The sequence below is a fragment of the Boleophthalmus pectinirostris genome, unplaced genomic scaffold (assembly GCF_026225935.1).
Source record: "Boleophthalmus pectinirostris isolate CB_2022bp ecotype Guang Dong unplaced genomic scaffold, ASM2622593v1 HiC_scaffold_14, whole genome shotgun sequence".
Classification (NCBI taxonomy): Eukaryota; Metazoa; Chordata; class Actinopteri; order Gobiiformes; family Gobiidae; genus Boleophthalmus; species Boleophthalmus pectinirostris.
Genome location: NW_026571047.1, coordinates 31,210,029 through 31,237,838, shown reverse-complemented (window position 1 = coordinate 31,237,838; position 27,810 = coordinate 31,210,029). Strand labels below are relative to the sequence as shown.

General features: G+C 42.4%; 2 protein-coding genes across 2 annotated transcripts; one reads left to right on the top strand and one right to left on the bottom strand.

The window, feature by feature from the left end:
- Positions 1-3,242, bottom strand: LOC129407930 (protein S100-A10-like). The gene is made up of 3 exons (XM_055150594.1): positions 3,216-3,242; positions 865-1,000; positions 1-134 (listed from the first exon to the last, which is right to left on the bottom strand). Exons 2-3 carry the CDS (start codon positions 985-987, stop codon positions 12-14), a joined length of 246 nt encoding a protein of 81 aa, XP_055006569.1. The 5' UTR covers positions 988-1,000; positions 3,216-3,242; the 3' UTR covers positions 1-11.
- Positions 1,096-27,810, top strand: LOC110158755 (SPARC (osteonectin), cwcv and kazal like domains proteoglycan 2). The gene is made up of 10 exons (XM_055149928.1): positions 1,096-1,101; positions 1,146-1,245; positions 7,454-7,565; positions 9,528-9,621; positions 12,071-12,176; positions 14,092-14,217; positions 16,292-16,513; positions 18,141-18,200; positions 26,549-26,686; positions 27,515-27,810. Exons 1-10 carry the CDS (start codon positions 1,096-1,098, stop codon positions 27,655-27,657), a joined length of 1,107 nt encoding a protein of 368 aa, XP_055005903.1. The 3' UTR covers positions 27,658-27,810.

Here is a 27,810-nt window from a genome sequence, read left to right as displayed (position 1 = left end):
CACATAACATCTCATTGGTAGCTGCGGTGAGAGCGGCCACCATGGTCACGAACTCTGTGAAGTCCACAGATCCGCTGCCGTCCTGGTCCAGACCAGTGAAAATCTGATCCACTGCTTTCTGGGTTATTAGAGGCCTGAAAACAAGAAGAGAAGAGAAGGCTTAGGTTTCAGGATTGTCCAAATAACATGGATTTAAACACTTTTCCGGCGTGTGTCTTAATGTGAAAATTAAAGGAATAACTCGAAAATGTCCTAACGTTACAAGGGCGGTCAGGGCATCAGGGCAAGGCCGTGACGTCATATGCAAGGTCTCTATATGGTGTTTTAATAACATTATCTCGTTTCATTTCACTCTGAATTTAGTTCTACACTTCATCAGCCTGGGAAACGTGAAATGTCATGATTATATGTGACAGGTCGAAGTGTTGAATTGACATGAAAATAGGCTGAGGTACGTCTGTTGGCGTCACCATGTTTGTTTTGGTTCGTTTGAGGGCTTGGCCTTTGGCTCCGCCCACATCTCAATGCTGCTCTGTGATTGGTCGCCCTGCACCTGCCGGGCCCTGTCGCACCAGCGAGGGCCAAAGTCTTGTGAGTTTGTGACTCACAAATATCATGTGAATCCATGTTGCTGTGCAGGATGAGCCTGCAGGGGCCATTTTCAGTGCTACGTGACATCACAAAAGACTGCTGTTTGTGGGAGGAGTTTATGTGCTTTGTCTCGTTTTAAAATAAGTCTTTGTCTCGTTTTAAAATAAGTAAATAAATATCTTCAGTCGATTGATTATGAAGCTAACTGAAGGCACTGATCTGTCTGAAGGGAAAAGGTGCCCAAACATAACAGACATCCCACAGGCTACTCACCAAGCCCTCAAACTCTTTCTTTAAAAGTGCAGCCAGCTCTTTTTTATCGAGAGTTCTATTCCCCCCGGCGTGTTCATGAAACACCCCAATCAGTGCTGCCATCGCCCCCTGGAGTGCAGACATGATGACGCGTCTGCTGCAAGACAAAAAACAAACAAATATTACAACAATTTGACCAAACTGATGTTAATCTTAGTCAACAAACGTCGTCTGTTCCTGTGCACATCGTCCATGTCTGTAAAAATTCACCCAATTTTTTATCTCCTGTTCTGCAAACTCAGAGCTCCTCAGGTCAGTCTAGTCGAACTCAGAGCTCCTCCGGTCAGTCTAGTCAAACTCAGAGCTTCTCAGGTCAGTCTAGTCAGACTCAGAGCTCCTCAGGTCAGTCTAGTCAGTGCTTCTCAATTATTTTCTGTCATGCCCCCCTAGGACGAATAAAACATCTCGTGCCCCCCCCCCCCCCCCCCGTGTGTAACACTGCCACCTTATATGACGCCAACAATGCTCGCTGGTTTACTGAAGTAGCAGTCACAAAGCGGGATGATTGTCGGCAATATTCGGCATGTTTCGCTGAAAAATCTCAACCGGCTTATCAGAGTGATTGGGGTGTAATGTATTTAAGTGACGCCTTAATTTATTGGGCTTCATGCTGTCGGCTGCCAACATTTTTAGACACAGTAAGCACACCGGTCTTTCCCACCGTAGTCACAGTGAAGCCAAGCGCTACATACGCTTCGTCATATTTCCTCGTCTTAGCTTTCGGGAGATTTTCGTTTGTCTCTTTATCTCCGTCTCTCTCCGCCTGTCTTCTCATCCCTGTTAAATATTTTTTCATGGTGTCACTTGAGGGTCTGCTACACTTCGTGTCTACACTTCATACTCAAACTCTGTGCTGTGTGCAAAGCGCGCATGCTCAGTGCAAACAAAACTCCTACACCACCGAGCGAATGCTCCCTGTGCAACACTCTGCCAATGAGAGCGCCACTGCCCCCTAATGTAGTGGAAGTGCAATTGCACTTTATTCTAAAGGCCCGTTCAGACCAAAGCGTCAAAGTGTCCACTTTCTATGTAAAGTCTATGTGGACGCGCAACTAGAGCGTCCTGCGTTTTGCGGCGCGTTTTCGGCGTCAGCGCGGCGCGAATCTGGCGTCAGCGCGGCGCGTCTTCAGCGTTTTGGCGTCAGCGGCCAAGACGCGCATCCAAGGCGTCAGCGTCAAGAAGTGGAAAATGCTGAACTTTTCGCGTCAGACGCGCCGCGTCAACCAATCAGGGACGAGTATCCAGAGACGCAGCGACGTTATTATCAGGAAGAAAGACCCGAGAACCAGAACGAGAACCACAAACATGAGCGGAGAATAAATATATACGCCACAATCACCGAGTCGATCACGAGGACTAAACCAGGACCGGACCAGGACCAAACCAGGACTAGACCGAGACTAGACCGAGACTAGACCGAGACTAAACAAGGACTAGACCGGGACTAGACCGGGACTAGACCGTGATTAGACCAGGACTAGACCGGGACTAGACCGTGATTAGACCAGGACTAGACCGGGACTAGACCGGGACTAGACCGGGACCAGACCGGGACTAGACCGTGATTAGACCAGGACTAGACCGGGACTAGACCGTGATTAGACCAGGACCAGACCGGTATTAGACCAGGACTAGACCGGGACTGATCCAGTGTCATTAGCGGAGTAGAAATATATATCCGCCCCAGTCGTCGACCCGATCTCCTCCGTTGATGTTTTATGTCATAAAAACACTCTCTCAGTCTGGTCTGACATTGTTTCGGGAAAAGAGCGGGACCGGGCTTTTGTTTCCAGGGCAACGGACGCGCGTCAAGTATTTTTGTCCCGTTCGTCCACGGCGTCAAAGATGCGCGTCGGGGGCGTCTAAACTCAAATGCAAAGGCTCCAAATAGAGGCGTCAAGGCGTTTTTTGACGCGTTGGTGTGAACGGCCCTTAAGACAGTAAAAAAAATCAAAATAAAAAGCATGCTCCCCGAGGTCAAACGCGCCCCCCTTGACGGAGCCTCGCGCCCTCCCAGGGGGGCGCGCCCCACTATTTGAGAAGCACTGGTCTAGTCAAACTCAGAGCTCCTCGAACTCTGAGTCTCAAAAACATGAGACAGCCAAAATTTTTCAAAATTAACTATAACCTGGGCCCATAAAAAAAGGTCAAAATAACAATGTCAACTGAAGAAACAAAATCTACTTCCAACACATGACAATAGGCCATTCTATATCTCTATCTATATCTCTATCTCTATCTATCTGTATCTATATCTGTCTACATCTGTCTCTATCTATATCCATGAATCCTTTCCAATAGTTTGTACTCACTGTTTGCAGAGGAGCTGTCAATGCCCAAAGTCGACTGTGTGTGTGAAGGGAGTGAGTCTGGGTCTTTTATCTCTGCAGTTTCTCCCCGGGGACATGTCAGGGCTCGACTTTAAACATTCTTACTTAAACATAACATTAAGTACTTGCCCAACAGGAAAGCGGCCACCATTTTTTACTTGCCTGACACCCAGATCTACTTGCCCGGTAAAACAATTTATTTATTGTTTTTAATATATGGAAAGTCCTATAAAAACGTTTTTGTTTTGTTTGTTTTTTTCCATATGGATCGCAGCATAACCTGACCACAGTGGGTAAATATGTAGTCATACTTTTTCCTTTCTGTGGGGTGATTATTTTGCAGAATCTCAACTACTGTATGTCATTTCATATTACACTCCACAGTGTAAACATAGAAAAAAGAAGTCCTATCAGCAGGTGCCACAGTCTTATGTAATTATTTCTACAGAATTGATGAAAATGTGTTAAAGGAAATGCAGGCTTTATATGAGCTTTAAAATATACAGCTTCTCTGCGTCCTTCCCTTGGACCCTCACCCACAGGTTTAGAAAGAACACCATAGAACAGGCAGGGCTGGGTACTGAAACTCACTTCCAAGTAGGAACTGACTGAAAAGGTCCGGTAAGTACTTAAAAACTAATGTCTGTTTGAAATTAATTTGAGCCAACACATACACCTCATCAGTTTATCAGCAGTGCAGATGTTCACGCGGTACGACTGCGCTCTGTGCAAATGTAGGAGGCTTGGATTTAAAACTGCGATGGTGTTTACAAAATGAAGCAGGAAAGTGGAGGACCAGAAATGTACAGAGAGAGGATGTTGAGAGAACCAATCACAGCCCTGATTGTCTGCGTCACTTCCCCTTCCTGTCTGTGTTGGTTTGACATGTACTTACAAAATTTCTGAGGTGCACATCAGTCGACACAGACGCTTTGTGGAGGGGGATTCAAGGCAACGCAAACTCTCACCATCTCAATGCAGACGATTTGACGCACAACCATAAATTGGACTTGTCTAAAAGCCAAAGTGCGTAACATTAAATCCGCATCCAGTCACAGTCTCCAGTGTCCACGTAAAATTTGAGACAAACAGATTATATGGACCAAAACTCTGCCAAAATCATGCTCCTCATTGGTAAATATCCAGTGTGGAATGCATTTTGCATAAAGATGTGATACCTCCTCCATCCAGGTAATCTCGTAGTAAAAGCGTAAAGTTATTCATGAAAATAAGAGCATGTGTTCCCTGCACTGCCTTTGATATAAAGCACAGAATACAAGAAACATGAGGATCAGCTGTGCGTTCGTTTGGGTGTGCATTTGGAGTTATAACTGAACTGTGTATATGTAACCGAGCTGAACTTGGCCGTGCATAAGCCCAGCTTGGTTGTAGGAATAACCCGTCTGTTTGTCTTTTGTTTGTCGTATAGTTTATCTGAATTGTGTTGTGAATAAATGCCCAGGACACGGAGCTGTCTTTTGCAGTTTTAGTTTGCATGAAACTGATGATACTTCGGCTCAACACGGCGAGCAGTATTCTCGTGCACATCTCTCATGAACTGGCCTATGTAATAAACATTTACCTGAACATTTTTACAATAAAATTAAACGTACCTGCATGTAACAAAATATGTACTGGTCAGGATACCTCGGCTCAACACGGCGAGCAGCTCTACAAGGATAGCAAGTCACATTAGCTTAAGAAAGTTTGCTTCTGTCACAACATGTGTAAAAGTCCATTACTGTGTAATAACTCATACATTATACAAAATATTAGCTCATAAATGTTCTGGATGACATAAATAGGTTGTGCAATTAAGCTGTGATCATATAATGAGTAATTAAACAGAAATACATGATTTTACTGACAGAGCTAAATTCAGTGACACACCTCGTGCCCGTCTCTCATGAACTGGCAACGTGCTCTTGGCGCCAGGGGCACTTATCACTACCGGTCATCACAAGGGGGCGCTACTCAACCAGAATATATTAGTCCAATAAATGTAATGACAAGTGGAATAAAATACCATGTAATCACCGTTACATATAGTAGCCTACTCTGTTTTATAACACTCTTTATTCACTGTGTAATGGGTTAAGAACTGGAGAGAAGGGAAAAGCACAGAGCGACGCAGAGCCGTGAGGTGCACATGTACGACTGTTCTTTATGAGTGGGACTCAGTGGGATGTGGGAGAGAGTGTGTACGTACAGGGCTCCGTGAGAACCGCAGCAGAGAAGCGGGGTTTAAGCCGTTTGGAGACGCCCCGGCACTGCCCCAGTCAATTCATTTGACGGACCCTCTACCACACAGGTGTCAAACATGCGGCCCGGGCGCCAGATCTGGCCCTCCAAGACCTTTAATCTGGCCCTCGGCTGATTTTCTACTAAAATATTTTAATTATATTTTCTATTAAAATCTTGTTAATTTTCTGTGGTGTTTATCACAGCAGCGTCTCCAGCGTCTCTGTACGTGGCCCCTCCCACCAGAGCAGCACAAATGAAGACTTGTCTCTTTCCAAACGCTCTTAAAGGACGATTGTTTTGACTGTTGACCGTGACACCCTCATCAGAAAAATGTCCAACATGAGAAAAGTGGAGCCGAGTGCAGGATTTTCCAAGAAAAATTTACTTATCCTATTTGCACACAAGTTCATGTTAAAACATTGTGTTGAAATTGGATTTTTTTTTTAAGTTTCAGGTTGTTCATAATATTATAATATTTGGTAAAAGAAAGAGTTCATCAATCAAAAAAAGATTTCTGTAATAGATTTAGATAACGTATTGTTATTTTTGGGGTTTATATGACATGAGTTTTCTGATCCGGCCCCTTTGGGATCAAAGTAGGTTGGATACGACCCCTGGACCAAAATGAGTTTGACACCCCTGCTCTACCAGAAAAGTTACACAATTAACCCGAACCCAAATTAAGACAGTAAAACTCAGGTGTGCTACAGGGCTTTTAAACTGTTGTGTAACTCTCATGAAACCAGTTTAATTTTGCATTTTTATCTTTTTTTTTTTTTTTAACAAGAATCTTCTTTGAGTGGCTGTAAGGCAAGTCTTAGCACTCGGAAAATGCCAAAAAGCAACTTGCATTTTCCGAACTTAAAAAACACCTTCCACCTGAAAAAGTACACAACACATCTTTAAAGGATCTGTTGTATGTATTTGTACATATGTTCGTCGTTTAGTTTTTTATTGTGTTTGAGTTTTGGGCACAGAGCCGAATTATAGAATTTTTAGAAAAGAATCATGATATAGACCAGCGGTTTTCAATTGTAATTCTGAGAACATACTCATAGTTTGGAGCGTCACCTTCTTTGCCTTTTTGGACTAAATTTAGGACAAAAACCAAGACTAAACCGAGACCAAACCACAACTAAAACCAGGTCTAAATCAGAACTAAACTCAGGATGAAAACCAGAACTAAAACCATGACTAAACCAGGACTAAACCAAGACTAAAACCAGGACTAAACCAGGTCTAAACCAGAACAAAAACCAGGACTAAACCCAGGACTAAATCAGGACTAAAATCCGGACTAAACCAGGTCTAAACAAGCAAGAAAATCTGGTCTAAACCAGGACTAAACCCAGGACTGAATCAGGACTAAAATCAAGACTAAACCAGGTCTAAACCAGCAAAAAAAACTGGTCTAAATCAGGACTAAACCAGGACTAAAACCATGTCTAAACCATCTAAATCAGGACTAAAACCAGGACTAAACCAGGACTTAAATCAGGTCTAAACCACGCATAAACCAGGTCTAAACCAGGACTAAAACCAAGACTAAACTTGGACAAAAATCAGGATTAAAACCAGAACTAAACCAGGTCTAAACCAGGTCTAAACCAGGACTAAACCAGGACTAAAACCAGGTCTAAACCAGGACTGAAACCATGACTAAAACTAGGAATAAAATCAGAAGTAAACCAGAACTAAACCAGGTCTAAACCAGGACTAAAACCAGGTCTAAACCAGGTGAGTCTCATATTCACCCGATTTGAAAAGCCCTGATATCAACCTTCTCACGATACCACCTGGTCAATTCTAGCTGGAGAAACTTGGGTTTTGACAAATGAAAACCACTCAGATACAACTGAAGTCGCTTGAGTAACAGAGCTTCAGACAGAGCAGTGCCTCCAGTTAGCTGCACCCTCCAGGGAATATTGTTGTACATATGTTTATTTTAAAACTTTTTTTTGTTTTGTTTTTTTTAGCGGACACGACGAAGGACCCGTGCCGGAGTGTGAGGTGCAGTCGTCATAAAGTGTGCGTTGCTCAAGGGCTTCAGAGAGCCGTGTGCGTCCACCGTAAGAAACTGGAGCACAGGTGAGTTCAAAACAAACAAAACGAATCAAAACAAATCAGTTAAATGGCTCATATTACGCTGTTTTCTGATGTTATAATGTTGTTTCCTCATCACAAACAGACCTGGAGTTGTGTTTTGTTTCATGTTTAACACACAAACCTGCGTATTTAGGCTGAGTTCTTCTCTCAAATGTTTAATCTGGTGCAGGACATCAGTTTTTATGAGTTTAATGTTTCTGTACATTAAACAAACTGAGTCGACGGCTGCTCTACGTCAGCCCACTCCTGTATCCTGCTCACAAATCCAATGAGACGTGGAGGAAAGTCAAAAGCCAGGACTGGTGGAGCCGAAGCGTCCGGATCTCAGAAGGGCGACACAACGAGCATGCACTGAACGACCGGAATTATTTTTAAGAAGAATAAACGTTTAAGTCAGCGGTCTCCAACATTTTTTGCGCCATGGACCAGTTTTATGTCTGACAATATCTGAAGGATTGGGAGGGGCTCTTTTCTACCCAGGCTGGCGCCACCTAGTGCCTCCACTCAATTTCATTTCTCTCCAGTGACAAGGTCAGGAATCAGAATACAATAGACCAGAGGTATCCAAACTTTTTTCATCACGGGCCACATATCTAAACACAGATGAAGCAGAGGGCTGATCGAGAGCCATAGACTCAGTACAGTGAATAATTGAAATATGTGCATGTTTAACTCGTTAGAATAATTAATCAATCTTTATTCATGCTAAGATCCTTAAAACCACACAATAAATATTAAATATCAGCTTTATCAAAGTAGATTTTCAAAAAACTTGCAGTAAAAAGTTAATTTCTAATTGATGCCATGTAATTTGGACCAATTCAACTCCAAGCCTGAGGGCCAAGAAAAGTTTGTCTGAGGGCCGCATGTGGCCCATGGGCCATAGTTTGGACATGCCTGCACTAGACTGTTTGCAAGAACCCCGTACTGCGCAAGATTTGAGGATTTAAAGCCAGAACAAAGAGAATGTTTGGTGAATTTTGTCAAGGGGAAAGATGTTATTGCCCTTCTTCCTACAGGATTTGGTGCATTACACATACACATACGTCACGACCAAATATCAGCCACTGGTTAAATAAAAAAAGTACCCGCCTACCGTCGAGCGAATGAATCCTAATACTGCGAGGTCAGACTCAGAGTCAGGCTGATGAATCAGACTGGTTTAGTTCTGGTTAAATCATTTTTAGTCCTGGTTTTAGACCTGATTTTAGTCCTGGTTTAGTCCTGGTTGTAGTTCTGGTTTAGAGGCTCTGGAAACACAGGAGGAGGCACAGTCCATGTGGCTTATGGGAGGAGGGTTCACGCTTTCGTGGCCCGGTACCAATCGATCTACGGCCCAGTACCGGTCCATGGCACGGGGATTGGGGACCCCTGGTTTAAATGATCGAGGAATAAATAAATTCGGCTTTAAATTCGGAATAAACCACCCACTTACTTCGAAATTAAGTTTAATTCTGAATAATAATTTTCATTAGAAATTAAGTGTTTACATGGTCTTTTAAAGGCAGGATTAATTTTTATTCGGAATTAAAACGCTCATGTACACGTGGCAATTGTGCCTTTAAATAATAAAAGCTAAAATAAATACAGGGTTTTATCTGCACAAACATCTTTAAAAACATACTTTCTTCTTGTGAGCTGGGTATGTAACTTTTCTGGTTTGTGTAGAGATGTTATCAAGCTGTTTGCTAAACTCAGAAAATATGCACACAATCCTGTTTTGTTGCATTCACAAATGTTTGAGTAACACTTAATTATTAGTCTGTTTACATTTCCAAAGCTCAAAGTGTGAGAACGAAACAAAACTCAACTCCAGGTCTGTTTGTGATGAGGAAACAACATTACAACATCGCGTTTTGTTTTACCAAAAATGTATTTAAAAATCCACATCACACCGGGCCTGTTCCAAAAATTAAAAACAGACATGTGTTTTTTGTGTAGCAGGGTGAAACAGGAGTCTCCTCATGGCAGGTGCAGAGCCTGTCCTGTCTCCTCTGCTCCTGTCTGTGGCTCTGATGGACACAACTACGCCTCTGAGGTTTGTACAGCGTGTGGCAGAGTGGTTGGCCTTGGTTTTGATTCTCTAGACAACATATTTTCTTTGCTGTCACCAGTGCGTACAGTCCTCACAGAGTATTTAGAAAGAAACAAAAAGAAGTGAAAGAAAAAAACACAGTGTTCAGCATTGTCATAGAAATAAGTCCTCAGATCAAACTCTCACACGGCTCACGGTGTTTGGGCTGAATGATGCTGTGTGTGTGTGAACAAGACCGACCCAAAAGTGAAGTAAACAGAACTGAATTTAGTTTCAGTGAGGTCAGAGAGCGCGGTAACGGGTGTGAAAACAATCCGTGTATTATTCGTTTATTCGTTTTTCAATATAAAACCAAAAATAAGAAAACGAAAAAAACATTTACTTTATTATTTGTCTCCACTTCCCGTTTCCGTGACTTAAACTGCGATGCCGGACTTTTGCGCCGTGTACGGACTGAACCAGGACTGAACCAAGTCCAGGACCAGACAGGAACCAGACCAGGACTGAGACGAGGACTTAGACCAGGACTGAGACTGGGGCTGAGACCGGGACCAGACCAGGACTGTGACCAGGAACAGGACTGAGACTGGGAGTGAGACCGGGACCAGACCGGGATTGTGACCAGGAACAGGATTGAGACCAGGACTGAGGCCGGGACCAGACCAGGACCAGACCGTGATTGAGACCAGAACTGAAACTGAGACCAGACCAGGACTGAAAATGGTTCAGTCCGGCTTCGCAGTTTAAGTCAAGTAAACGGCCGTTATCTGTTTTTCCCATTTTTCATTTAAACACAAAATCGAAAACTGAAAAAATGAATCATTATCCGTTTTTTCATTTTAGTTTTGGAGACAAATAATGAATGAACAAATGATACACGTATTGAAAACGACCTTAAGACTTATGTCGAATTCTATTGAATGACGGTAGTTGCAAAATCCTTGTCAGTTCTCCCGACATCCGTTGTAAATGCTTTTCATTGCAAGAGTTTGGGAAAATATGGGTGCCTGAGAAATTTTTGTGTATCGTCAGGTATCGCGAGCTCCTGCTAATAAATAGATTCTGTTAAAGGAACAGTCTGGAATTTTGGACATAGGGCCTCATTTCCTAGTGAGTCAGAGTGTTGGAGACGTGTGGAGACACTTTTTTAAATATTCCATCCAGTCCTTTTATTTGCAGAGGTCACTGGTGTTAGACTAGTGCATGTCAATGGCCATAGTTATCCTGCCACTAAAAACAGTCTTACCCACTCCACAAAACACCCGAAGCAAATCTATTATTACACCAGACTGTCCATGTAAATGTCTGTGTTTATAGAATAATGTTGGAAATAATACTAACCTTTCATCTCATGAATCGTCGCATGTTGAGGGACTATTTTCTCATATATCAGTCCGCCAATGCCGAGCTTTCTATCAGGAAGAACAACTCACTGCTGCTGCTCAGACATAAATCCTTCAAATGCAAGGTTAGTTTTACTTCTAAACTTATTCTATTGACACAGACATTTACATCGACAGTCTGGAGTAATAATAGAGTTAAATAGTGAAGTAGTGTGGGCATTTGGACACAGTCGAAGCTGAACAGTTAGACATTTAGGAGATGTACCGTATTTTTCGGATTATAAGACGCAATATCAATAATATTGAATTTGCTCGTCTGTTTTCATATTGTTGCACCAGATTATAAGTCACATTAAACAAAACAAATGGACGACACTTGAGACTGATCCTTAGTCCAGGCGTCCACGATCCATCGACAGATCGTGGTGTAAGTCACACGGTGTTTCCTCCCTGTCTTGGTGAATGTCGATGATGAATGTGAATGTGGGTGGATCATTTAAGTTTGTTTTTTTTATTTTCTGCAAGGACAACTGAAATATACATTGAGTAATAATGTGTTTAATGCAGCTTTGCGCACATTTGTTTACGTTTTACGAAACTTAAAACCACATGGCTCATTTGCATAAACTATAAGCGCTGAAAAAAACAGCTCATTCCTTGTGCGCTGATGCGGTTCAGCTTCTGTTGGACTAAAAGACACGACTCACTCACTCCACGAGTCTCCTGACTACAGTAGCTGTAATGCTTCGACAATCCATCAAGGCTTTGTAGTTTACCAAAGTCGTACTACAGTTTAACAGATTTTTGAGCTCCATGTACCACATAAAATCAGTTCAAGGTCAGTAAGCACAGCTAGAATTAATACATACAGTGCACCGGATTATAAGGCTCACTGTAGATTTCTGAGAAAATTAAAGGATTTTAAGTGCACCTTATAGTCCAAAAAATATGGTAGTTATTTATTATGTTGACATGTTCTGGCTGCTGGCTGTGAGTCGTCTTCTGAGCTGAAGTTCTGAAAATGTCTCATATCTGGTTCAGTTGTGATTTTTATTTCATTTAAAGAGGTGTTCTCTATAATCCTGTTTTTCTTGTTTGTTTTGTCCCAGTGTAAGCTCCAGCAGCAAGCCTGTCTCACTGGAAAAGACTTAAACATCCTGTGCTCTGGATTCTGCCCCTGCGCCGCCTCAACCACCAACTCACAACCCAAACAAGGCAAGGACCATTAAAGAGTTTATATTACATGATTTTCTTAATGTTATAATGTTGTTTTCTCATCACAAACAGACCTGGAGTTGTGTTTTGTTTTATTTACACATATTTAACACACAAACCTGCAGATTTATACATGTTCACTAGAATCTTTAAGATGTTTTCAGCCCAGGAATTGCCACAAATTCCCATCTCTACTGAACTAAAGGTAAAACTTGAAAACTACCTCCTACCAATATACCACTATATGACATCACAAGGTGAAACAGAGCATTTCGAGCTTTATTAGTTTGTAGACCGACTAATAATAAAGAGTTACTCAAACATGTGAATGAAACAAAACACAATTCCAGGTCTGTTTCTGTTTCTGGCAACAACACAAAGCAAGAATGATTATCTGACAAAGGCTTTCTGCAGAAACATTATTTAAAAATGTAAAGAAGCTTTTGGACATCGGCCATCTGAGTGCGTGATGCTTTCTTTCACTTTTTAAATTGCTGTTCCTTGTGTTTGTGTCTGTAGAAGAACTTTGGTGTGTGTTTCTCTTTCATTTGATGCAACAACATTATAACATGCCTTAAAGCTCACAAGAATCCATGGTGTGACATATAAAGGTGCACTATGGAACTTTTCTGAAGGGGGATACACCTTTTGCTCATAGTACGGCATTAACTTATGTTTAACTCATGTGACCCTAATGACGCGTGAAATTCAGATGGGGGCAGGATCCACTTTTGTCGTCTTTTTTGTTGTTTTTTTAAGCTAACTCTCTTGTGACTCTAGCCAGACTGGCGCCACCTAGTGCCTCCGCTCAATTTCATTTCTCTCCAGCAACAAGGTCAGGAATCGGAATACACCAGACGGTTTGTAATAACCCTGGAAGCGACGAGCCAGACATTTTGTGTTGGCAACGGTTCCCGAGATCAAGGATTTAGAGCCGGAACAAAGAGAATGTTTGGTGAATTTTATCAAGGGGAAAGATGTTATTGTCCTTCTTCCTACAGATTTGGGAAAAGCCCCGTTAGTGGCACATTACACACATCATGACCATATAGTAGCGATTGGTTAAATTTAAAAAAGTACCCGCCTACCGTCACGTGAACGAATTCTAACGCTGCAAGGTGAGACGGTTTCTACAAAGTGAAACCGGTTGATGAATCAGGTACACAATTGTGACACAGCACTTTTACACGAAACATTTTTTTTTGTCTTTCTCCAGATTAGAGCAGCTGCAGCATAGACAGGATTTAAGCATTTGGCGCCGAGTAAATGGAGGTAAACGGGGTTCTATGCGTCTTTCTGCTTTTTCTGACGTCAACGTGACGTCATCTGAAACCCAGCAATAGCTCGGATTTCTTCAATTACAGGTGTTGTTGTTGTTATTACATAAATACCTTGAAAAACCTGCATTCTTTGAGTTGTGACCTGTAATTTGGCCTGGCGGAGTCACCTGCCCGTCTCCATTTAATGCCATACTGTGGAACATTCCAGGCAAAACATTAAAGGCGCGTCATGTAAATTTCCTGGGGGAGGGTTCATCAAATGCTTTTCTCCATCTGTTTGGAATGTTTCACAGTGTGGCATTAAACCTTTCTATCTTCATGGAAACCAAACTAAACCAAGTTACAGGTTAGATCTGTGGAGAGGCGACCCCGCTCACAGTCAGAATGTTGTTTTTCTTGTTTGTTTTTTTTGAGCTATAAAACCACCTGCAACTGAATAAATGTAAAGTAGAGCTGTTTAATGTCACACTGTGGAACATTCCAGGCAGAGCAGTGACATCTGCATAGAAACAAGCAGGTGACAAACTACAACCAAAAAGTTACACAGTGCACCTTTAAGCAATATTGGCTTATAAAATGTATCCAAAACCCTCGTGTAGTTTTATTATTACAGTAATTTATCATGATTTTTGCAGTGAGTTGCAGCGCAGAGGAGCTGGCCGACCTGGGGGACAGACTCAGAGACTGGTTTCAGCTTCTCCATGGAAACAACAAAAGGAACGACAGCAGCAGAGAGGAGAGGAGCACTACGACTACTACAGGTAACTACAGAATGTACTTTTGTTTACTAGTTTGAAGTGTTGTTAAGATACTCAAATTTCAGACTCAATGTTGATACTAAAGAATAGATTCAATACTCAAAACTGAGACTCGGTTTACACTGACACAAATCTGCTTATCACCGTATCGGAAACGATCTCCGTCCAGACACGTTGTTTCTGTGTCCGCAATCCTTCCAGCTTTGAGCACATTTGTTTACGTTTTACAGAAAGGAAACTTAAAACCACATGGCTCATTTGCATAAACTGAGCGCTCAAAAAAACGCTCGCTATTGTGCGCTGATGTGGTTCAGCTTCTGTTCGGACTAAAGGACTCGACTCAGTGGAATATGAGTGTTCTTTCTGTGACAGAGGGATGTTCTGCTGATGGTGAGTCTGTTCTGTGTTTCTGTCGTGTTGGAGATGGTTCATGTTAAACTTTTCAGAGATTATACGTCTGCAGATTGTACACACAGACACACGTTTATATGAATGGACAAATATTCTAGTCTCTTAGAGTTTTGGCGGTGAATTACTTCACGGCACACAGACCTACATCAGAGTATCAGCATTTTCAGGCATCCACACAGTGCCAGATCAGATCTGTACACAGATGAATTCGTGGAAGCTGATGGCACCAGATCGTTACGTCTCTGGAGCCGTTTTCAATCAGATTAGTGTGAACGAACACTGCATCCACAACGAAAATGACTCGAATACAAACTAGTGTAGACAGGGCCTGATTCTGATACCAGGATGATAACTGGAAAACACTATTTATTTAGACAAAAAGAATGTGATTTTCAACATTAAATCATAGTACTTTCTCTTAGGGCGCTTTCATGCGGCTAGTTCGATTATTTGGTCCACACCAGGCAATAAAGCTGTTCTTCTATCGCATCTAGACTCCAGTGTGGTCCAGTTTCACATTAGCAAACAAACCATAATTGGTCAGATTGACATATATCCAAGGCTCCAGCGCACAGCGGGTTCGACTGCACGTGGCTCGGGGATGCTGAGGCTCTCCCGCACGCCAGGCCTCTCGGAAGACACACCTTCTCGTCCTGTGGTTTTCCCATGGAGCCCTGGCAGATACTATTTCTCGAACCCTGCCTAAGAGCCTTGGCCCTCCCCTTGGCCCGGGGAGCTCGAACTCACTAACTTACGGACCGCCAGCCGTGGGGCAGGCGTCCGGACTCGACCCCGGCCCCCGTCACACCCCTTAACTGGGCCACCGGAGCCCACAATGAAATGATTAGTATCCCCTCCCATGATGCATTTCGGATAGTTTGTTTGGACATACTGTCTGTGGTTTGGAGTTCGCGTTCACACCAGAGGGACCGCACCAGAGTTTGGCATTTGGTGTGGAGTCAAGTGAACCAAGACCATCTCTATTTTGAGGTCTGCTTGATTTAGTGATCCAAGTGCGATTGATGCTTTCACACCGAGGAAAACAAACCAAACTAAGAGCCACTGTTTTAAATGGAACATTTGATGCACCAACTACTATCAGTGTGAAAGAACTCTTAACTGTATATTCCCATGTGTCCCTATATCTGTGTAATCCCTCATTGGTCCAGGTAGGTTCCATAGTGGTCCATATACTAGTCTATGTGCTCTTTTACTTGTTCTGATGCAGCTCAAGATCATTCTAAAGTTTCAGGAAAGGTTCATTTCTGTCCTAAGAACTTATATGCACTGTAAACTAACATAAAATAACATTAAATTTAAAATAAATTTTAAAAAAGGATCTTCTCTTCGCCCTCAGCATTGGCAGGAATATGCAGAGACTTGATCACTTCTACCAGAAATGTGGATTAATCTGCACTGTCCATAATAAAATAACATGAAATGAAATAATAGAATAGAAAAAAAATTATAATAATAATAATAGAGTAGAATAGAATAAAATAGAATAGAATAAAATAATAAAAATAAAATAAAAATTATAAAATAAATAAAATTTAAAAAATAAATAAATAAATAATAATAATAATAATAATAAAACATTATTTAAAAAAAGAAATAAAGTAAAATGAAATGAAATGTATCTACAATCTATCTCTTGCCCTCTCAGCGTTGGACAGGAGTGTGGAGATGAGCTGCAGAGACTCGATCACTTGGATGTTTTCGCGCCTGGACTCAGACCTGGACCAGTCCTTGGACCGGTCTGAGCTGGAGTCCATAAACCTGGACCAGTACGAGGTCTGTGTGGGGTCCTTCTTCAGCTCCTGTGACTCCAACAGAGACGGGGCCGTGTCCAGAGCCGAGTGGTGCCTCTGCTTCTGGAGGAGAGACAGTGAGTAAAAAAAAAAAAAAAAAAACAAGATTTAAAGGGAACACAGTATCAATATTACGTTTATTCGAAAAGTCACTGTCTGAACCCCATCTGAGCTGACATTTCCGCAGTTTCACGCCTGATTTAGAGTCATTATAAAACGGACGGATGTTGTTTCACACTTTAGTCCCTCTCTGTGCGGTTTGACCTTTGGGATAAAAACAGGAAACAGTCCCAGAGAAACTCATTTGTATCTGATTATTATTGTATTGATTTTTCATTTATCCCGAGTCCAGTGGATTAGACTCTGCACAGATCTATAAGTTCACGCTGTAAACGCTCGTCTGGAGGATTAATGTGGGCCTGGGGTTGGAGGAAAGTGAACGGCAGGACTGTTCTAAGTAGATTTGGATTTACATTATGATAGAGCCTAAAGGTTCTAGAGTTCTGCAGTTGTTTCCCTCTTTCTTTCTTTCTTTTCTTTCCCCTCTTTCTCTCCCTTCTTTTCTATGTCTCTCTTTCTGTCCCTTTCTCTCTCCCGTCCTCTCTTCCTTGCTCTCTACCTCTAACGCCCCCTCTCTCTTCTCTCTTTTTGTCTTTCTCTCCTTTTTCTCACTCTCTATATCTCCTCTCTCTCCTTCCTTCCGTCTCTCGCTCTCTCTCTCTCTCTCTCACACCCCCTCCCTTCTCTCTTTTTTCTCGCCTTCTCTGACCGCTTCTCTCTTCCTTTCTCCCTCTCCCCTATCTCTTTCCTCTTTCTCTCCCTCTCTCTCCTATTGTCTCTCTTTCTCCCCCCACCCACTCTCTCTGTCTCCCTCTTTTTCTCTTCTCTCTCTCTCTCTCTCTCTCTCTCTCTCTCTCCTTCCTTTCATCTCTCTCTCTCTCCCCACCCCCTCCCTTCTCTCTTTTTCTCTCTCTATATTTCCCTCCTCCTCTCTGTCCCTCCCTCTCTCTCTCTGTCCCTCCACCCTCCTCTCTTTTTATCTCTTTCCCTCTCTAACCTCTTCTCTCTTCCTTTCTCCCTCTCCCTCTTTCTCCCTCCCTCCCTCGCTCCCCCACCTACTCTCTCTCTCTGTTTCCCACTTTTTCTCTTACTCTCTCTCTTACTCTCTCTCTTTCCATCTCTCTTTCTCCCTCTCTCTTCTCGCTTTCTCTCTATCTCCTCCATCCCCTCTCTCTCCCTACCCTTTCCTCTCTTTTTTCTCTCCCTCGCTCTCTCCCACTCTTCTCTCTCTCTTCTTTCTCCCTCCCTTCCTTTCTCCTCTCCCCTGTCTCCCTCCTCTCTCTCCCTCCACCTCCCTCTCTCATCTCTCTCTTCTTTCCTCTCCTTTTGCTCTCTCCCTCTCTTTTTCTCTCCTTTCTCACCCTCCCTCTCATTCTCTCTCACCCCCCCTCGCTCTGCCCGTTCCTCTCTCCCTCCTTTTCTTTTTCTCTCCCTCTCTCTCCCTCCTCCCTCTTCTCTCTCTCTCTCATCTATGACTGTATCTCTCCATTTTCCACCTCAGTAAATCCGTTTCTCCACACTACACATCTCCGCCTGATCAATACTTGTGATTATGAAGCGCTCGGGCCCAGATGGAGTTTGAAGTGATTTTTTTTTCTCTTGTCATCACATTTCTTGTTTATTTTGTATTTTTTTTTCTCGCAGAGCCTCCGTGCCTCGCTGAACTGGAGAGAATCCAAGTCCAAGAAAAGAGCAGGAGTAGCAGTAAGTACAACCCACGCACTACTGTAGTACTTTTAGAGTATTATACAGTCGTCCCTCGCTATAACGCAGTTCACCTCAGTTTTACAGTGGATGAACGTGCATCGTGTTCCTCCCTCTGCGTCCTGATTGGCTAAGACCACTGTCAATCAGTCTCCTCCGTGCCGTGTCTCCTGTACGCATGGATCTATTAAAATAACTGGAGGGTGTTGCTGCTTGTAGCTGCCTCGAGTTGACGTAGTGGTCACTCACTGGTGCTACAGCGGAAAAAAATCCTCTGGGCCGAGACAAGATTTTTCTCGCAATGTAATCACAAACTGCTCGTGTTCGTCTGACAGGGCACCTACAACTTTCAAAAATGTTGGATTTTGTGGTGATTTTTTTACCTATTTTTAGATGATAAACTTTTTCTCAGCTGAAAATCCTTCAGTTGTCTTAAAAAACGCTTTATAATCGTTAACTCCAGCTCTGCTCTGCTCCTCTCGCTCTGATTGGTCAAAGCGATCACATGATACATGAGATCATGCGCTCCGTGTGTGCAGTCGCGTGCGGAGAAAAGAGCACTACTGCGCATGCTCGGTCGGCCCACAGCCACCGGAAGAACCTCGCCGGGCTAAAGGCGAATCTGGGATCACGCGGCTTTGAGCTCGGCCCATTGACTTGAATGTGCGGCCGTTTTGAAACCCTGGGGCTTGCCTGTAGAGGACAAAATGCATTCAGCTGCCAAATTTACATAAGTGTTTGATCGCTATCAGTGAGATTCTGAAGAAGTTTTCTCCCCGACAAAACCCACAATGTCGACGAAACGCTCTGCACTGACAAAGGCTCCTGCGCTCGCACCAAAAGGCAGAGGAAGACGCAAACCATCGTACAAAAAGTTGGACTTCTGGAAGGGAGAAGTTATGTGGTTGTAGCAGAGTCCTGCACCGGGTTGGGTACTTGCAAATATTTGCTGAAACGGGCGGGTTTTAACGTTCTGGAATTTTACGAGCGGGTATGCGGCCGGGTAGTGCCAGGTAGACGTTTGCGCTGGAACACCTGTCCTTTCTCCTGCAGTCACCCCCGAGCCCATCCCAACAGTGAGTCCTGGTTCAGTTCTGGTTTAGTCCTGGTTTACTCTTGTTTTAGTCCCGTTTTAGTCCTAGATCAGTTCTGGTTTAGTCCTCCTCTTCAGTCCTGGAATCAGTCCTAGGTTAGTCTTGGGTTAGTCCTGGTTTAGTCTTGGGTCAGTCCGTGGCGTATGCAGCATGAAAGTTTGATATAATCTCGGGTTAACGGGTGGGTGCGGGTCTCCAAAAATGGACCCGTGCAGGACTCTGCGCTGTAGGGCTCCGTTACAGAATAAATTAATCTTCAATTAATCTTCTCTTTGAAATTAATGTTTTCTTTGCACTGTCTGTGTTTTAAATAAAATAGTAACACAGGAAGTCCATACAAAGTGAGTGGACTGGAGCCTTCATTGTAAGTGCTCATTTTTGAATGAGTCACTGAATGCAAAAGTGTCCTCCTCCAGAAATGAGTCAGGACCAAAGTGGACCAAAGTAAACCTGACATTTCACTGTGACTAAACCCACACACACAGTATTCAGAACAAGTACACATACCGCACTGTGTACTCGGGCTACACTGTTGTGGTAAAGTACATGTAAACAAATTAAAGGTCCCATATAAACAAACTTGACTATTGTGAGCTTTAAGACAGCGATTGGTGGCACTGGCTTCTTGCAGAATAAAAGTGAGACCAGGGGAAGGGGGGCATGCGTGTGGAGTGACGACTCTGACATGTTGGTCGGCCGAAGCCTCGCTCCAATAGTTTCACTGAATGATTTGCATCAGGAGAGTGTGTTGCGTTTAGGTGATATTTCAGAGTCGTGAAACTCCGGTGAGAAGACAATTCAGAGTTGCAGTGTTACAAATGACTGCACGGCGTGAAAGAACTTTAAAATGAAAGTGATCATGTAAAAGTTCCGCACCCTTCTCCATGTTTGTTTATCTCGCTTTCTTTCTCTCTGTTTTCTGTGAGCGCCGCAGCAGTAAACAATTCTAGGCTTGCTCACGATGGACTTTTTCAAAATAAAAGCCAGTGAGCAACAGACATTTACACCAAAAATAAATAAATAATAAAAACTGAGTTACAGGGAGAAAAATAATTGTCGGTGATAATGAATTAATTAGATAACGCAAAATTAATGAATTAACTAGAGGTGTGCAAAAATATTGAAATATCGATATATCGGTTAATGTGATGATACAGTATCGATATTGTGGGCTGCTGTATCGATATATCGCCAAGAGTAGTTTTTGGTATATTTTACTCAATTATTTTGTTACAGAGCTACAGTTTTGTTACTCGTTCGGAGGAAAGGAACCCGTTTATGCGACACATTTGACACTTTCACATTTGACACTTTGATGATTAAAATGTTTGTGTTACATATGAACTTTGCACAAGAATTGGTTTAACAAAGACTTTCAGTATCACAGCCATGATTTAGCCATTATTTCTTATTGAACTGTATCGAATCGAAAGCTCACTGTATCGAGATATGTATCGTATTGTGGCCTATGTATCAAGGTATGTATCGTATCAGCAACTTCTTAATGAGTGCGTATACATGCACATCAATAACCTGGTTATTAGCCATATCCGGGTTATATCAATATTTGGGATACTGCGTTTACATGCACACTGAGAAACCGGGACACTCATATCCGCGTATATATGATCAAATGGAGTATCCCGGTTTCTTGACATAATCTTACAAGTGTGCAAGCGCAAAAATTAACTTACATCAATTTCATAAACCAGGAAAAATACAAACCATGAGCTCCTTTAGCATAAGAAGCTCGGGAGGTTTAACCAGCGGTAAAGAGCTATAAGATCTCCCACAATCCACTGCACAAATCAAACCCAACAGATTCTTCATTAAAATCTTCTGCATAAATAAACTCAACTTTACAACATATAAATAAACACTGTAGAGCTACATCAGCCTGTTTGATAATAGAATTCAGCTCTAATCACATTTGTTTACGTTTTACAGAAACGAAAGTTAAGACCGTTTGGCTAATTAGCATAAACTGTTAGCGGTGATTAAAATCACCTCGCTCCTTGCGCCGCTGATGCGATCAGTTTCTTTTGGACTAAATGACACGACTCAGTGGATTATGTGTGTTATTTCTGTGACAGAAGAGGCGCTAATGATGGTAAGTGTGTTCTGTGCGTGTGTTGTATAGGAGATAGTTCATGTTTTAGTTTTTCAGCGATCACACGAGTGCAGGTCGTACGAGTGCAGATTGTACGTGTGCAGGTGTAGCGCAGCTCTTAATTTTATAGTCATTTCACTCGTTTGGTCACTTTATTTATGTTGGTCAATTTATTTATATGTCGCTACTGTTGTGGTGAAAAGACTAGAAAGTGTCTTTTGGACGCATGCGACTCAACTTTATGTTGCACTAACCGGGGTACTGCATTTACATGCCACAAGTAACCCAGTTACTATCGGAATAAACCAGCTACAGTAACCCGGTTTCTAATAACCGGGATACTGCCATAACTGGGATACTGAAACCGGGTTACTGTGTTTACATGCACCATGAAGAAACCGGGATACTCAAAAAACCCAATCATAACCGGGTTATTGATGTGCATGTATACGCACTCAGTGATACCCAGCCCTAGAGTTAACGTGCCAGCAACAGCTTTTGCGCACATTTGTTTACGTTTTACAGAAGCGAAACTTAAAACCACATGCATGAATAAACTATAAGCACTGAAAGAAACAGCTCACTTTTTGAGATTTTTGAACATCGTGTACCACATAAAATCGGTTCGAGGTCAGTAAGCACAACCAGAATTAATACATAAAGCACACTGTCAATTTATGAAAAAAATAAAGGTTTTTAAGTGCTCCTTATAGTCCGAAAAATACGGTAACTTTTCTGTTGGATTGTCTGTCAAATGTTCTTCTACGTGGAGATGTTATTGTTTGTCGAGAACGTTTCACAGTACGGCATTAAATCTTTCTACCTTCATATCTTCATGGAGACCAAACCAGACCAAGTTACAGGTCAGATCTGTGGAGAGGTGACCCCGCTCACAGTCAGAATGTTGTTTTTCTAGGTATTTTTGAGCTATAAAACCACCTGTAATTTAATCGATGTAAGGTAGAACTGCGGAACATTCCAGACAGAGCAATGACATTTCCATGGAAACAAGCACAACCAAAAAGCCACACAATACAGCTTTAAATGTCTCTCACTGAAACCACAGCGGGCCAGTTAATCTCACATCAACAGGTCTCGTATTAGAATATTCATGGGGTGCAGCTTCTAAAGATATAAAATTTTTCGCCATGGCAACGGTCCTGGTTTTTCATCATTCTGAAGCCCATGGGCAGCCAGACACTCTGCCTAATGTGCACGCTTTGGAACAGAGACCATTTAACAGTAATTTTCAAAAACTGGCATAATCTGTTTCAGCCCGTTTGGGTCCTAACGAGCTCCACAGACATAAACAGCACAAAGACGGATCAGCGCACGCAGTTTGTAAAGGTGCACTGTGGAACTTTTTGGTTGGGGGTCCGTCACCTGCTTGTTTCTGTGGATATGTCACTGCTCTGCCTGAAATGTTCCACAGTTGCCACGTTTACATGAGAGTTTTAATGATTTAATTCTGAATAAAAATGGATGTTACGGAAGCTGGGAGGGCTCATAACAAACTGAAGTGCTGCAACAAATACAAATACAAACGCAACAACACAAATGCAAATGCCACAACACAACAAAAAACCACAACAAACCAAAAAAACGCCACAACACACCAAAAAAATGCCACAACACACCAAAAAAAAAACAATAACACACCAAAAAGAAAGCCACAACACAGCAAAAAGCCACAGCACACCCAAAAAAAAAAAGCCACAACACACCCAAAAAAAAGCCACAACACACCAAAAAAGCCACAACACACACAAAAAAGCCACAACATGCCAAAAAAAGCCACAACACACACAAAAAATGCCACAACACACAAAAAATGCCACAAAACACCAATTATCAAAGTTTGGATCGTGTTTGTGTCCGTGGCGTAACGACAAACCGAGATGACAGAAAAGCCGGTAGCAGCTGAAGTGTGTGTTTTCTTCCGGGCAACGTAAATACGTTCATGTCTTTGTCCAATCCGAACCCTTCCCCACTCACAGGCGCTGAGCGGAATTAAATAAAATAAATAAAGACGATTTAATGTGTTTTCCATTTAAACCTCAAGTCTGAATTATTATGTCAGCCTAAACTTGAAGGAGAATATTTTATAATATAATTTAATACATTAATATTTCCGAACTATTTAATTCAGAACAATTATTCATGTAAACGTGGCCATTGTGACTTTAAACAACTCTACATCTATTCAGGTTTTACAGCCTCAAAAATACTTAAAAAATACAGACATTCTGACTTTGAGCGGGGTCGCCTCTCCACAGATCTGACCTGTAACTTGGTCTGGTTTGGTCTCTTCATGAAGATAGAAAGCTTTAATGCCACACTGTGAAACATTCCAGACAAAGCAATAACATCTCCATGAAGAAAGACATTTGACGCACTCTCCACCAACACACAAAAACCTCTAAAGGTGCACTGTGTAACTTTCCAGGTGGAGGTTTCCATCACTATGGAGATGCTGTTGCTTAGCCTGGAATTTTTGGAGACAAGCACCGTGCCAGTTTACAGGTCAGATCTGTGGAGAGGCGAGCGCGCTCACAGTCAGAATGTTGTTTTTCTAGGTATTTTTGAGCTGTAAAACCACTTGTAATTGAATAAACATAAAGTAGAGCTGTTTAATGTCACACTGTGGAACATTCCAGGCAGAGCAACGACATCTCCATGGAAACAAGCAGGTGACGGATTCCTCATACTGATTTTGCGTTGCTCACCTGTGCAGTTTAGTTCAGTCTGTCCCTGTGTTTTGTGTCATGTTCTTGGGGATTGTTAGACACTTGGTTCTCTTCCTGAATGTTAAATCTGCCTCAGCTTCTGACACAAACTCCTTTGGGACTCACTGCCACTGCTCCTGTCTGCTCCTGTCTCTCTGTCTCTGCTCCTGTCTCTGCTCCTGTCTCTGCTCTGCCTGCTCTGTCTCTGCTCCTGTCACATTTTCTATTAAAACGCACTACAATACAATATGTCACTGATTGATGTGTCAAAATGTATATATTCTCATGTTTCTCTGTTTTGTTTTAAAGGTGCACTGTGTAACTTTTTGTTTGGAGGTCCTTCACCTGCTTGTTTCTATGGATACGTCATTGCTCTGCCTGGAATGTTCCACAGTATGACATTAAACAGTGCTACCTTACATTTCTTCAATTACAGGTGGTTTTATGGCTCAAAAATACCAAGAAAACAGACATTCTGACTGTGAGCGGGGTCGCCTCTCCACAGATCTGACCTGTGACTTGGTCTAGTTTGGTCTCCCTGAAAATAGAAAGGTGTAATGCCATACTGTGCAACATTCCAGACAAATGGAGAACAGCATTTGATGGACACTCCACCAGAAAAATTACTCAACGCACCTTTAAATTGTTGTTAATTAAATTTTTGTTAAGAAGTTAGTATTTTAGTTTATTCGTACATGTATCTAATTTCTAGATAATTTCAAGTTGAGTTTCAGTACATTTAATATATTGGTACATGATGACAGTTTTGGACCGTTACATACCATCTTCTGAATGGTGAAAAGTCTTCAAAATGTCACCTGTAACAGAAAGCTGAACCCCGTGAATAAACAGTTTGCTGCGCTGGGATTAAAATACTTGCCAGATCAAATTTACCATAAAGAGTAGGGGTGTAGTTGTACATGTATTTGTCCCGAACCGTTTTGGTACGGGATGTTCGGTTCGGTGCAGGGCAGTGCATGAGTGATTTCGCGCAATTTGTGTGTGTTTACATTTCACCACTACATGTGCAGCAACACGGAGACTCGGCTATTTAATATTCAGGAGGGGACTCGTCCGTGATTGCTGCAGTGTTTCCCACAGCGCTTTATAGTTAGGGCGATCACCTTAACAACAATTGCCCGCCACCTTGACTAAGGCTAAGTTCAGACTGCAGCCAGAAGTGACCCAAATCCGATTTTTTTGGCGTCTATGTGACCTGTATCTGATCTTTTAATGACAGTCTGAACGACACAGATCCGATTTTTTCAAATGTGACCCAGGACACTTGGATTTGTGCTCCTAAAACCGATACATATCCGATCTTTTGACATGTGACTCCAGTCTGAACGGCCAAAGCGCATTCATCCACCTACACGTTATCAACAAGCCACAAACGTCACTATTCTGCACTGAAGTCGGCAAAAATTGTTAATGAACTCCATGTCACTGAAGTAAAGCACATCACCACTCACCAGTCTTGGCTCCGTCTCCACATCCACACGTTCCTTTCAACGGACGTCGCTGCCGCTGTCCCACAAAACACCACGGCCAAAAACCTCGTCCTTCTCCTTAAAACAAGTAAGTTGTTCATGTTCTGGCTCCGGTACGAGAGGAACTTTAAAATCTCCAGGTGCTCAATGCTGCCTCCATGTTTGGACAACTTTCGTAAACACAGAGACGCTCGCTGCGGTTGACGTCCTCGTGGCTCCATTGCACATGTGGGACACTTTTGGGCCATTTACTGTTCACACAGGGGATCACAGACAAGTCGTATTTAAATGGAAAATGTGAACGACCTCAAAAAAAAAATCTGATTTCACAAAAAAATCGGAATTGAGCGTTAAGCCCTGCAGTCTGAACGTAGCCTAAGTCTCTCCAAACCACGTGAATCCTCGCAAAAGGCAAGGCAATGCGCATTTAATTGTAGAGCACAATTCGTACACAAAGTAATTCAAAGTGCTTTACGGAATAAGAAAAACATTAAAATCACAATAAAAACTAATCAAAACATAAATAATCATAAAGATTAAAATTAAAAAAGAGAGACATAAATTAGAGAGAAGAGTGCGGAATGAAAACCAAAACTACAGAAAAAAACTACAGTCGTCACACCCCGGTCCTCACTCTCACCTTTTGCTGGCGCAGAACCCCCCCTATTTTCCCGTTTGTATAATGTTAAAACAAATTGTTGGTTTAATAAAAACACAAATGGTTTTACATTTTGTTCCTATACTGTATCGAAAATAAAACAAACCATGATTTTTGTACCTTTACACCCCTAATAAAGAGACAATGAACAAAGTCTAAAACAGTCAAACTTTGTCTTTCATAAAACGTGGTACCAGTCTGAAAGTCCTCATGATAATAGCTTAATAATAATGATGTGATAATAACATGATAATAATACTTCCTTTGTAGCAATGTGGGTCCCGAGCTGTGACGAGGAGGGGTACTTCAGGAGGCTGCAGTGTGACCTGAGCAGGGGCCAGTGCTGGTGTGTGGACCCCCACGGAGGAGAACTCACCGGGACCAGGAACCAGGGGACCCCAGACTGTGGTGAGACCTGAGAACATCTGAATTTAGATGCAATAGGCGAGTTTCATTGTTGACAAAAGCGCGCGTTGCATGCTGGGAATTATTTTGGTCAGCGGCAAGAAACACTAATTCAACATGACGGACGGAGCGAGAAAACACGTAAAGGGTATTGATCCTGGTTATTTATCCACTCTAACGGCAGAGGACCAAGACCATTTGACCAGAAATTGGTCATAAGCATCGACAGACGCCAAATCACCCTTTTCAACCCCGACAAAAGGTGGACCAAACCAAATTTCTGGTCAGAATCACCAACTACCTGGACAAATATTCACTTCAGCGATATTCACAATGACTTGGTGGAAACTCCTGGGCCGTTCACAGCAGAAAAGATGAAAACCTCCAAGAGTCTCGATGTGTTGTTGAACTTGTTGGAGTCCACGGTTTGTTAGGATCTTCTACGTTTGTTCTGCGAATGTTTGAAAGCCGTTTAATTCGCCGTTAGCGGTTCTTTTCACTCGGAATACGAAAAAGACATTTTCCTTCTTCTGTTCTTCTATTTGTGCATCCGATAATGCAGCAGGAATTTACCATTATCGGGGATAAATACGTGAGGTTACGCACTGTGTTTGACGCTATCGTGTTTCTTGTCTCTGATCAAAATATTTCCCAGCAGCAACGCGGGCTTTTAATAACAATGACGTCAGCTGAAACTCGCCTATACGGGACAGAGAACAGCACACATCACATTTTAGTCTAAGTGAATATTTGACTACGACTTTTATTCTCTGGATTTTAACACCACGTGACTTGATCTTTTGGTTAACTGTCTGTGTGTCGTGTGTTCAGATGAAGTGGCTGGACACTCGGGCGACTTTGGCAGCGGAGTGGGATGGGAGGATGAGGAGGAGACGAAGGAGGACAGACGAGAAGAGGAAGAGGAGGAGGAAGAGGAGGAGAGCGAAGCCGATGACGGAGGATACATCTGGTAGAAGGACTTAAACTGAGAGAGAGAAAGAGAAAGACGGAGAAAGAACAGACTGGATTAGATCTGAGTGTTAGACCAGTAATTGTTCAAATTAAATTAAATAACTTCTTCTTTTCTTCTTCTTTTTGTTTAAATTCTTTGGTTAACTCCGGAGTTG